At 42.1% G+C, this 12,777-nt stretch overlaps 1 protein-coding gene across 1 annotated transcript; it reads right to left on the bottom strand.

The window, feature by feature from the left end:
• Window positions 1-1,304: 1,304 nt before the first annotated feature.
• SMCO1 (single-pass membrane protein with coiled-coil domains 1) lies at window positions 1,305-7,856 on the bottom strand. Its single transcript, XM_041760901.1, has 3 exons — window positions 7,732-7,856; window positions 2,841-2,990; window positions 1,305-2,414 (listed from the first exon to the last, which is right to left on the bottom strand). Exons 1-3 carry the CDS (start codon window positions 7,779-7,781, stop codon window positions 1,970-1,972), a joined length of 645 nt encoding a protein of 214 aa, XP_041616835.1. The 5' UTR covers window positions 7,782-7,856; the 3' UTR covers window positions 1,305-1,969.
• Between the last annotated feature and the right edge of the window lie 4,921 nt (window positions 7,857-12,777).

Below are 12,777 nucleotides of genomic sequence, written 5' to 3'. Positions count from 1 at the left end.
TTAATTCATTTTAATAAATTACTTTGTTGTTTTGCCTACTTGAAGGATCAACTCAATGTACTTCCTCCAGGAAATATTTCTTAACCACACAGTGATAGCCCTCCTCTGAACTCACCCAATCATATATTGCCTAGTGATAGTGGTTTTTATTATAGTCTTATCTTCTAAGACTTGCATTTTGATTTCTGTGTTCAGGTATTTATGTGTTTTTATGTCTGTGTAGTAGATCCACATTATGTGTTTCCTCAGGTTTCCTTGGCGTTGTTTACTTTCTGAACCCACAGTCCCTGTTCTGCCTGGGGCTGACCTGTTGCATTTCTAGAATCTCTGGCTCTTCCTATCACTTCTGGACTCCAATGAAACACTGCGCTGAGCAATGCAGGCACTGGATTTCCACTGACTGGGAAGGCTTAGATGATGCATCTTGGAAGTATGGTGGGAGGGTCACTCCCCATAGAACAAACTTTGGCCCACTGGAAACCATAGATGAAGCAAGCATGACAGAGAAATTCCCTTTCCATCTATCTTTCAAGGCATGTTTTCTCTAAACAGTATGCCTGGAGACGACAAGACAGTGAGTGCATTTTTTTTTTAAGATTTTATTTTATTTTATTTATTTTTTAATTTTTTTTAATTTATGATAGTCACAGAGAGAGAGAGAGAGGCAGAGACATAGGCAGAGGGAGAAGCAGGCTCCATGCACTGGGAGCCCGACGTGGGATTCGATCCCGGGTCTCCAGGATCGTGCCCTGGGCCAAAGGCAGGCGCTAAACCGCTTCGCCACCCAGGGATCCCAGATTTTATTTTTAAGTAATCTCTATACCCAACATGGGGGTCGAACCTACAACCTACAAGTTAAGGGTCAAATACTCTACCAAGTGAGCCAGCCAGGTGCTCCAACACTGGGTACACTTATCTGCCAAACAAGCTGCTGTATCTCATGTTACCTCGTTTTGGTTGATCTGAATTGGTACCTCCCAAATAAAACACTCACGCACTTAACCTTTACCTAGAAGACGGTCCACATTTTTAAATGTTTCTGTTATTCTCAGCACCTAGCACCTGGCATTGGTGTTCAATAAATATATCTTCTTAATTTTTTAAGATTTTATTTTTAAGTAATCTCTGTACCCAACGTGGGGCTCAAACCTACAGCCCTGAGATCAAGAATCACATGCTCTATCAACTGAGCCAGCCAGGGGCCCCAATAAATATTTTCATATATAGTCAGTGTCTAAGAGTTCCCTTTCCAGTGTAAAATAACTGTGGTAGTGTACCAGAGTGAAAATGCACAACATACAATATATATTAGGTGTCTTTATTGGGTTTTTTTTTTTTTGCCTTTTAATTTATAGTACATTTACATTGTTCAAAATTCAAAATGTACGAAAGGGATTGAGAGTGAGAATTTCTCCTACCTTTGACCTCTAGCCTCTTCATTTTTCTCCCTGAGACAACCAATGTTCTTACTTTGTAACATATCTCTCCAGAAGCAGCTTATGAAATTTATGGATATATTAGCTGTGTGTGTGTGTGTGTGTGTGTGTATGTATTTATTTTTGCCCTTTTTTTCCACTTAACAATAAATCGGAAATATTTTAAAATAACGCATCTTGGTGATAGCTCCACATCATCCTCTTCATTCTCTTATATTGCTACACAGCAAGTATCCACTATATCAATTTATCATATTTTGTTTGGGCTCCCCTCACTTTTGCTATAAAAATGAACCTGTAATACATTGTACATACATCGTCTTCCCCTGTTAACAAGATAAACTACTAGAAAAAGAATCTCTAAAGGGCCCTTGTCCACCCGAGGTGGGGGGCAGGGGCCCTCGCTCTCCGGCCCTTGTGTGGGGAAGAGAGTCGTGGGTGGGGATCGGGAGTTGGGAGCGGTGGTCTGAGATTAAAAGAGTTTTACCTCTGGAAAAAAAAAAAAAAAAAGAAGAATCTTTTGGTCATCAAAGTTAATTTTTGACAGATGGTATCAACTCTTTCAGGGAGGACTTCGGCTCTTCGGGAGCACTCACTGCTTTCCCCTTCTCAACGACCTGAACAGCCCTCAGCAAACCGGCCTGCAGAGACTGGTTCTTTACCATGTTAGTGATCAGGACGCTGACATCTCTGATATACATGTGCCTCACCTTAGCAACATAGTATTCCGTCTTGTTACCATGTGCAATAAAGAAGGTGCAAAGCGCCCTGATATCTCCTTCCTGCAGCCCGCACTCCTCCAGGACAGACTCCCACACAGCTCTAATGCGCCCGTTCTTGACTTTTCGTCTTAGGACAGAGGCCAAGGTGGGAAGACCTCTCACCAGGTCTGGCAGCTTCTCAACCACGTGGGTGTGCAAGCAGACGAGTACATCGATAACGTAGCTGTGTAAAATATTCAGTTCCATTGAAGTGAATCTACAAAAAATGTGGAGAGCTGCTCAATCAGTAGGACTCTTTATGTACAAACATACAGTGAATTCCATCAGGATACAAACCCTCTACAAGAACCAGTTGTTGTATTTTAGGAAATACTTACTTTAGAAAGGGCCTACACTACGCTGGATAGCTTAGTTCTCAGGCCACTCACACTACACATTTCTCAGCGGCAGAGGAGTTACGTCAACCATCTCTGTGTTAGTAAGCTATTGGCAAACAGGAGACACTGACGAAATGCATACGGCAGTGCTGGGGTAGCTACAGGTGCTCAAATTAATCTTTTTTGAATGGATTAACATAAGGAAATAGGATTTCTTCACAATCCATTGAAATTCAAGTTTAGCATGACCACTGCAAGCTCTCATGAAGCCACAAAATTCCACTGATTTCTCATTGGATACTCACTTGGGTGCCAGAACTGCTGTCCACAGCTCATCTTGGGCTGCCTGGCTTGCCAAAGCCTTGCTATGATGTTCAAATTTCTGTGTCAAACTATCCTTGATGAAGTCCAGTTCTTTAAACTGTGCTTCTAAAGCTTGGAGTTTGTGGTCTACTCTATAGATAAAAGAATCAAGGGGTACTTTAGGACAAGGGACAAAGCTAAGGTTTTGCCTAAGATAAGACTCTAATACATTGTTTATAACCACTATTAATTTGGGTAGTGAGGGCCCCTGGGTGGCTCAGCGGTTGAGCGACTGCCTTGGGCTCAACTCGTGATCCCGGAGTCCGGGAATCAAGTCCCACGTCGGGCTCCCTGCAGGGAGCCTGCTTCTCCCTCTGCCTGTGTCTCTGCCTCTCTCTGTGTGTCTCTCATGGATAAATAAATAAAATCTTAAAAAAAAAATTGGGTAGCTATTTAAATTTAAGATTATGAGCAGATGTTCCTATTTGCCATTCTCTGCAGGCATCATCCTAGTTCTTATATTCCTTATATCGCCAATTCCCTTATATTGAATTGTCTAATTACTTGAATTATCTGCCACGACTTGATTTTGTGTTGTACTTTATACTTTACATAGTATTTTAGGGGCACCTGGCTGGCTGAGTCAGTGGAACATGCAACTCTCAATCTCAGGGTCTTGAGTTCAAGCCCCACATTGGGCTTGGAGCCTACATTAAAAAAAAAAAAGTACTTTAAATACAAGCATTACTTTGATTCTCACAACAACCAGAAGTGAACCAGTCATTTTTATCATGTTGCAGGTAAAGGAATTGAGGGGCACCTGGTTGGCTCAGTCGGAAGAGCATGGGATTTTTGATCTCGAGGTAATAGTTCAAGCCCTACATTGGGTGTAGAGATTATTTTTTAAAAAATTTTTATTAAATTTATTTATTCATGAGAGACACAGAGAGGGGGGGAGAGAGAAAGAGAGAGAGAGAGAGGCACAGGCAGAGGGAGAAGCAGGCTCCATGCAGGGAGCCCGATGTGGGGCTCGATCCCAGGACTCAGGATCATGCCCTGGGCTGAAGATGGTGCTAAACCACTGAGCCACCTGGGCTGCCCCCGAGATTATTTTTAAAAATAGACTTCATAGATAAAAAAAATTGAGTCTCCAGAAGATTGAGACCTAATGTCATGCTAGCTAGGTGCTGGGACCAGTATTTAATAAGGTGCACTTCTCTGGTCTGACTTCTGGAATCCTCTCCCACCTTCAAGGATAAGCTCATTTTCCACTATTCTCTTGAATCTACTAGACTTTATGCCTGGAGATCACCCTGCCTACTTAAGTTTCAGAGGGACCTCCTCCACTACCTGTCACTCCCTACCTCCTGCTTTATTTTTATTTAATTATTTTAGAGATTTTATTTATTTGCTTGACAGAGAGAAAGCAAAAGCAGAGGGAGTGGCAGGAAACAACAAATGTTGGAGAGGATGCGGAGAAAAGGGAACCCTCTTACACTGTTGGTGGGAATGTGAACTGGTGCAGCCACTCTGGAAAACTGTGTGGAGGTTCCTCAAAGAGTTAAAAATAGAACTGCCCTACGACCCAGCAATTGCACTGTTGGGGATTTACCCCAAAGATTCAGATGCAATGAAACGTCGGGACACCTGCACCCCGATGTTTCTATCAGCAATGGCCACAAGAGCCAAACTGTGGAAGGAGCCTCGGTGTCCATCGAAAGATGAATGGATAAAGAAGATGTGGTTTATGTATACAATGGAATATTACTCAGCAATTAGAAACGACAAATACCCACCATTTGCTTCAACGTGGATGGAACTGGAGGGTATTATGCTGAGTGAAATAAGTCAATCGGAGAAGGACAAACAGTGTATGTTCTCATTCATTTGGGGAATATGAATAATAGTGAAAGGGAATATAAAGGAAGGGAAAAGAAATGTTGGGAAATATCAGGAAGGGAGACAGAACATAAAGACTCCTAACTCGGGGAAACGAACTAGGGGTGGTGGAAGGGGAGGAGGGCGGGTGTTGGAGGGGAATGGGTGACGGGCACTGAGGTGGACACTTGATGGGATGAGCACTGGGTGTTGTTCTGTATGTTGGTAAATTGAACACCAATAAAAATTAATTAAAAATATATATATATATATTTTGAAAGACCAAAAAAAAAAAAAAAAAAGCAGAGGGAGCAGCAAGCAATGGGGAGAGGGAGAAGCAGGCTTTCCTGCTGAGAGAGCCCTACATGGAACTCGATCCCAGGACCCTGGGATTATAACCTGAGCCAAAGGCAGATGCTTAACCAGTGAGCCACTCAGGCCCCCTCTGCTTTATTTTTAGGGTTACCGTTTCATGAATGAATTGTGAACTGTTGGAGGGAATCAGAGACTATTTCTTGGCCATCCTTATACCTGTCTCCCAATACCTAGCAAAGGTCTTAGAAGTAATAAAATATGTCTCATATGATCAACATCTATGATGTGAATGAGATGCCAAGCTGTGTAACCCAACATGGGCATTTGGATAGCTCTGAACAGAGTTAATCATCAGACGGTGCTGTGACGGCAGAATTATGTCAAACTGAATCACAAAGAACTGAAACAACACAACTCACTTGCCTGAATTGTTTTTCGTGAAAGTGGTATACAAATACACATACCACTTCCTTGAGCTTCTATGTCCTCAGGGACCTGAATGCTGTTGTGGCTGCCCAGGTTCTGTCTCTGGCCATCTTCTCTTCTTGCTCCTCACTTTTTCTCAAGGCTAATTTAGCTTCAGATACCAGCTCTCTCCTAAGCACTAGACCTGTATCTTTATGTTTTGCGCATCTCCACCTGGATGAAGGTGTCAAACTCTCCTGTCTTAAACTGAACCTACTATCTCTTCCCCTCTCTCATCTTCAGAAATTACTCTGGTGGTATTTACTCACTGTTTTGGGTATTTTGTTTACTTATAGATAAGGCCCACTACGAAATGTGTGGTGTTTCATAGGAGTGTAAGCCTGCATGACCTAACATGCCAGCAATCTCTGTTTACATGTCAAAACAATGTCATCTGGCATACTGCTTGTGTTAACTTTGACATCTTTAAGACTATATTATAGGTCTTATAGGTCATCTCTAGCTTGAACTCTAGAGAGGAGCTCTAGTTTCTCAGTCAGTATATGAGTTCACAATTGTTAACAGTTCTTTGGAAGGTTCTGACCAAAAGACATTCCCACACCATTCCAAATAAATCCTAAACAACATGTCTGCAAATCCAAGTCTGTTTTCTACTATAATTCCCCAGGTTTGTTAGTGGACATCACCATCAATTGCTTTAAACTAGAGATCTCAGAATAATTTTGACCTTTGTTTTCTTCGTCTCCATTAATGCTTCTAAACTATCCCTTCCTCTCCATCACCACTAAACCAGGTAATAACTATCTTTCATTTTGACCTAGGATTACAAATCCTTGCTTTCAATTTCTCCTACCTCTAATTCATCCTCTAGAAATATGCTTCTAAAACACAATTCTGGGACGCCCGGGTGGCTCAGCGGTTGAGCGTCTGCCTTCAGCTCAAGGCATGATCCCAGGATCTGGGATCGAGTCCCACATCAGGCTCCTTGCAGGGAGCCTTCTTCTCCCTCTGCCTGTGTCTCTGCCTCTCTCTGTGTGTCTCTCATGGATAAATAAAATCTTTTTATTTTTCTATTTTTTATTTTTTTAATAAAATATTTTTAAAAAATAAAATAAAACACAATTCTGATCATGTAACTCAACTGATTATCTATGTTATCCACTGATGGTTAGAGCCAAACTAGATATCCTCAGGAAGATAAACATAAAGCCCTTAGCCCTTTGCTCCCATCTTTTGCCACTCATCTCGTATCCTTTTTTTAAAATTTTATTTATTTATTCATGAAAGAGAGAGAGAGAAGCTGAGACACAGGCAGAGGGAGAAGCAGGCTCCATGCAGGGAGCCCAATGTGGGTCTTGATCCTAGAACTCCAGGATCACATCCTGGGCCAAAGGCAGACGCCAAACCGCTGAGCCACCCAGGGATCCCTCATCTCGTATCTTTTTTTTTTCATCTCGTATCCTAATCACAAATCACAAGAGACATCTAGCAGCGCACTGAACACAGCATACGATTCCAGGCTTCTGTGGCTTCCATATAGTATGTACAGTTCCTCAGCCTAGAATTCCTTCCCATATTTCTCTTTCTCATAACCTGTTATTCACACTTTAAGATCCAGCTTAGGGATCCCTGGGTGGCGCAGCGGGTTTAGCGCCTGCCTTTGGCCCAGGGCGCGATCCTGGAGACCCGGGATCGAATCCCACATCGGGCTCCCGGTGCATGGAGCCTGCTTCTCCCTCTGCCTGTGTCTCTGCCTCTCTCTCTCTCTCTCTCTCACTGTGTGCCTATCATAAATAAATAAATAAAAATTAAAAAAAATTAAAAAAAAAAAAAAGATCCAGCTTAATTGTCTCTCTGGGAAGGGTTCCTTTTCCTAGTGTACAGGCAAATTTAATTGATCCTCTCTTCATGTTCTCATGGCCCTTTAGGAATATCACCATCATGTCAATCACATTAAATTCTAACTATTTTTGAATACTTCTGTTATCCCTAAAGGCTTTGAGCTCCTCGAGGACAGAAACCATATTTTACTTATTTTGTATACCTAGAATATAGCACATGCATTAATTGAATGGAATTCACCTGGGAGTAATTTTTTTAGATTATTACTTTATATATATTTTTAACCTGGAAGACTTAAACCACTTTAAATAGAGACAGAATTCTGATAAGCATGCTGTGGTTCTTTGCCTAGTTTTATTCTTTATTTTTCTCTTACCCATCTTCCCAAAAAAGCAGACCTATGCTTGTTCCCGCCCTGTAGCCCTTAGGAACCTTTTCATTGCCTTCTTCAAGGATATCAGGGTTGTGGTTTCATTGTTCATCTTCTTAAAGCAAAATGAAAGAAAACAAAACAAGGAAAACAAAAACCTAAGGGAGGCTTGAATCCAGGGTTTTCTGCTGTCTTCCACTCAGCAACAGGCAGCAGTAGTATGAGTATTTGATCTAAATTCTGCCTGAAAGGTCACTCAGTGCAAGAAGCTTTTAATAGCTTGTACATCCAAATATAGTTTCAAAGAACTGATCATGCGAACACAGGTGTCCTAGAACGCACTATAATATTTGCTTTTGTAAAGTGAACTGTAAGTACATCAACATAGCAAAACAATCAGATATAATCATGGCTCTATGTGTATTCTGATAAATGTATATATGGATATACAAATATATACATATACTAGGATTAAATTTGATGAAAAAATTACTCAACCTAGTCATCCTTAGAAACTAGTAAATATTTATTGAGAGCTTCTGCTATTAGATTAAGTATTGAAAGTAATAGATGGGGGGCACCTGGGTGGCTCAGGCTATTAGGTATCCTACTCTTGATTTTGGCTCAGGTCATGATCAGTTGTGAGATCGAGCCTAGAGCTGGGTGTGGGGCCTCCTTAAGATTCTGTCTCTCAGGATCCCTGGGTGGCGCAGCGGTTTGGCACCTGCCTTTGGCCCAGGGCGCGATCCTGGAGACCCTGGGATCGAATCCCACGTCGGGCTCCCGGTGCATGGAGCCTGCTTCTCCCTCTGCCTGTGTCTTTGCCTCTCTCTCTCTCTCTCTCTCTCTTTGACTATCATAAATAAAAATTAAAAAAAAAAAAAGATTCTGTATCTCTCTCTAAAAATAAATACATACATAAATAAATAAGAAAATAAAAACAGACATAAAACAAGTCTCCTGGGCCAGCCCAGGTGGCTCAGTGGTTTAGCACCGCCTTCAGCCCAGGGTGTGATCCTGGAGACCCCCAATCAAGTCCCATATGGGGCTCCCTGCAGGGAGCCGGCTTCTCCCTCTGCCTGTGTCTCTGTCTCTCTGTGTGTCTCTCATGAATAAATAAATAAAACCTTTAAAAACAAATAAAAATATGGGAAGAGGATGTGGAAGTGGTATCTGCACTCCTTACAGCATTACTCACCATAGGCAAGATATGGAAATGGCCTGTCCAGAGAGAAGGAAATTCTGCTGTTGTATCAATATGGATGGACTTTGAGGGCGTTATGCTAAATGAAATGAACCCAACAGAGAAAAACAAATACTGCAGCTTATCACTTATTGTATGTGGAATCTAAATAAAAAGTCAAACCCAGAAACAGAAAAGTAGAAAAGTGGTTGCCAGGGGTTGTGAGTGGGGGAAATAGGGAGAGTCTGGCAAAAGGGTAAGGAAAAAAAAATTCAAAACAAAACAAAAACTTGTCACCAAAGTAACCTCCCCTAGAATCATTCCATTGCTGGTGTACTTATTGTAAGGAGTAACTTTGCCTTATTGATTAAGCCTTTTGCAGTTGGACTTCTCTCTCTCTCTCTCTTTTTTTTTTTTTTTTAAGATTTTATTTATTTATTCATGACCGACAAAGAGAGAGAGAAGCAGAGACACAGGCAGAGGGAGAAGCAGGCTCCACGCAGGGAGCCCGACGCAGGACTCGATCCCAGGTCTCCAGGATCACACCTCGGGCCGAAGGCAGTGCTAAACTGCTGGGCCACCGGGCTGCCCAAGTTGGGCTTCTCTTAAGGAGTTAACAGTTCAGTGAAGGATACGTTATATATCAGGTTCCTCGTTGCTGAGATTTCTCCTGAAACCCTTCATTAGTTTTCTTATGGGTAGATCAGTGGCCAGAACCTTGACAAGAAAACAAAACAGAGAAGGAAGGAGAGAATGCTGAACACTCATTTAACCTGGTATCTCAGAATAAGGCATTGGGGACCCTGCCCCCAGAAAAATGTTGCGAGCAGGGAAAAGCGTAAAAAGTTCTGCTTGGGGTAAGAGCCTACCAACTGGGACCCCCGGGTGGCTCAGTGGTTGAACGTCTGTCCACCTTTGGCTCAGGGCGTGATCCCGGGTTCCTGGGTTGGAGTCCCACATGGGGCTCCTTGCATGGACAAGGAGCCCGCTTCTCCTTCTTCCTATGTCTCTGCCTCTGTGTGTGTGTGTGTCTCATGAATAAATAAATAAAAATAAAATCTTAAAAAAAAAAAGAGCCTACCAATTCCACCCGCCAGTGTTGTTTCCTCTAGGTGCTGCCTGCCTGTGGAGATCCAGTTTTGTTCCCTTCTCCCCGCTTGCACTTGTCTACGCAGACCTAAACAATACCTGTTGATCACTCCATCTTTGATTGCCTGATTTCCTTTTCTCTGTCCAAACTCGTAATTTCCTGATCTCATCTGCCAGGCTCATCTTTCAGACCCTCCCCTGTCATACTGCCTTCCAAACTTTTTTTTTTTTAAATAGTGAACTTTATTTATTAGAGCAGTTTTAGGTAAAAGTACAGAAGGTATATCCCTGCCCTCATAGAGGCCCCACCTCCCCAGCTACAGACATTCTGCACCATAGTGGTTACATTAGATATTTCTGATAAACTACACTGTCTTGTCATTATCACCCAAAGTGCACAGTTTACATTAGGGTTCACTCTTGGCTTTGTCCATGCTACGGGCTTTGACAAATGTATAATAACGTGTATCCACCATTGTAGTATCACACAGAAGAGTTTCACTGTCCTAAAAATCCTCTATGCTCTGTGGATTCATCTCCCCTGTCTTCCTCCCCCCACCCCCAACCTCTGGTAACCACTGATCATTTCACGGCCTCCATAGTCTTGCCTTCTCCAGAATGTCATATAGCTGGAACCATACAGTATGTAGGTTTCTCTGATTGCCTTCTTTCACTCATACTATGCATTTCAGCTTCCTCCATGTCTTTTCATGGTTTGATAGCTCAGTTCTTTTTAAGGCTGAATAATATTTCATTGTTTAGATGTACCAGTTTCTTTACTCACTCACCTACTGAAGGAATCTTGAATATTTCCAAGTTTTGGCAGTTATTAATGAACCTGCTATAAACATTCGAGTGCACATTTTTGTGGGGGCATAAATTTTTGGTCTATTTGAGCAAATAACAAGAAGCATGATTGCTGGATTGCATGGTAAGAGTATGTTTGTAAGAAACTGTCCAACTGTCTTCCAAAGTGGCTGGAACACTTCGCATTTCCACCAGCAGGTAATGATAGTTTTTGTTGCTCTGCATCCTTGCCAGCATGTTGGTGTTGTCACTGTTTTGGATTTTGGCCATTCAAATAGGTGTATATTGTATCTTATTGTTTTATTTTTTAAAAAATATTTTATTTATTTATTCATGAAAGAGAGAGACTCAGAGACACAGGCAGAGGGAGAAGCAGGCTCCACGCAGGGAGCCTGATGTGGAACTTGATCCCAGGTCTCCAGGATCGCACCTGGGCCAAAGGCAGGCGCCAAACCACTGCGCCACCCAGGGATCCCGCTATCTTATTGTTTTATTTTATTTTTTTTAAAGGTTTTTATTTATTTATTTATTTATGATAGTCACAGAGAGAGAGAGAGAGGCAGAGACACAAGCAGAGGGAGAAGCAGGCTCCATGCACCGGGAGCCTGATGTGGGATTCGATCCCGGGCCTCCAGGATCGCGCCCTGGGCCAAAGGCAGGCACCAAACCGCTGCGCCACCCAGGGATCCCTATCTTATTGTTTTAATTTGCATTTCCCCAATGACAAATTCATGGCTTACTTGCCATTGTATATCTTCTTTGGTGAAGTATCCGTCCAGCTGTTTTGCCCTTTTTATTTTATTTATTTATTCTTGTTGTTTTGCCCTTTTTAAAATCAGCTTGTTTTTTATTGTTGAGTTTCAAGGGTTCTCTACATATTTATCTATTGTCGCTTTTTCAGGGTTTTTTTTTTTTAAGATTTTATTTATTTATTAATGAGAGACAGAGAGAGAGAGAGAGAGAGAGAGAGAGAGAGGGGCAGAGACACAGGCAGAGGGAGAAGCAGGCTCCCTGCAGGGAGCCTATTGCGGGACTCCACCCGGACTGCAGGATCAGGCCCTGGGCTGAAGGCAGGCGCTAAACTGCTGAGCCACCTGGGCTGCCCGCTTTTTCAGGTTTTTAAAAAAGATTTTATTTATTTATTTGACAGAGAATAAGAGAGAGAGAGAGAGAACACAAGTAGGCCAAAGTGGCAGGCAGAGGGAGAGGAAGATACAGACTCCCCACTGAGCAGAAAGCCCAACATGGGGCTCTATTCCAAGACCCTGGGATCATGACTTGAGCTGAAGGCAGACACTGAACTGACTGAGCCATCCAGGCACCCCTGTTACTGATTTTTCAAATATTTTCTCCCATAAACCTTTCATAACAAAGCTGCAGCCTGGATTCCTGCCTGCTTTCTGTTGCAGGGTATTGATCTTTAAAAGAATGCTGTGCTCAAAAGCGGAACAGCGGTGCCAAGAAATAAATGGTACTCTGCTCTGCTGGAACAAACATCTAAAGCAGCAGATATTTGTATTTATTACAGAGCTGAATCAAGTACTAACAATGGAATACTTTGAGCACCATACTTTGAGTGCTGAATTCAAAATACAGGTACTAATAGAGTCATATTATTTCCAGAGGCTTCTAACTCAGAGAAAAGATCCAGGAGTTTGTGCCAGAGATTACGTTATACACAGAGGGAACTTACTGCTTAATGGTACTCTGGCAGGTTCCTTCCTTTCTCTGTCTCATTTTTCTATTTCTGTACTATATGTACTTCCTGGAATGACTTCAATTCTCATTTGCACAATTTTGGAAATTTGTGCAATTCTCATCTTAGGTCCTGCTCTAGGGTAAGCTAAATTAAGACTACACCCTTACTGTCTGTGTCACATTTCTTGTTCAAGTATTAATCTCAGAGAACCTTAGCAGACCCTACCGGATAGGTCAGCTATTAATCCCAAAATTTGTGTTAGTTTCAATTTTATTTTACACATATAGGTAGAATCATAGGTAGTGGGAGTTCTTTTTTATTTATTTATTT

This window comes from Vulpes lagopus, chromosome 1 (genome assembly GCF_018345385.1).
Source record: "Vulpes lagopus strain Blue_001 chromosome 1, ASM1834538v1, whole genome shotgun sequence".
Classification (NCBI taxonomy): Eukaryota; Metazoa; Chordata; class Mammalia; order Carnivora; family Canidae; genus Vulpes; species Vulpes lagopus.
Note: the sequence above shows the minus strand (reverse complement) of the source record. Positions and strands in the feature narration are given on the sequence as shown.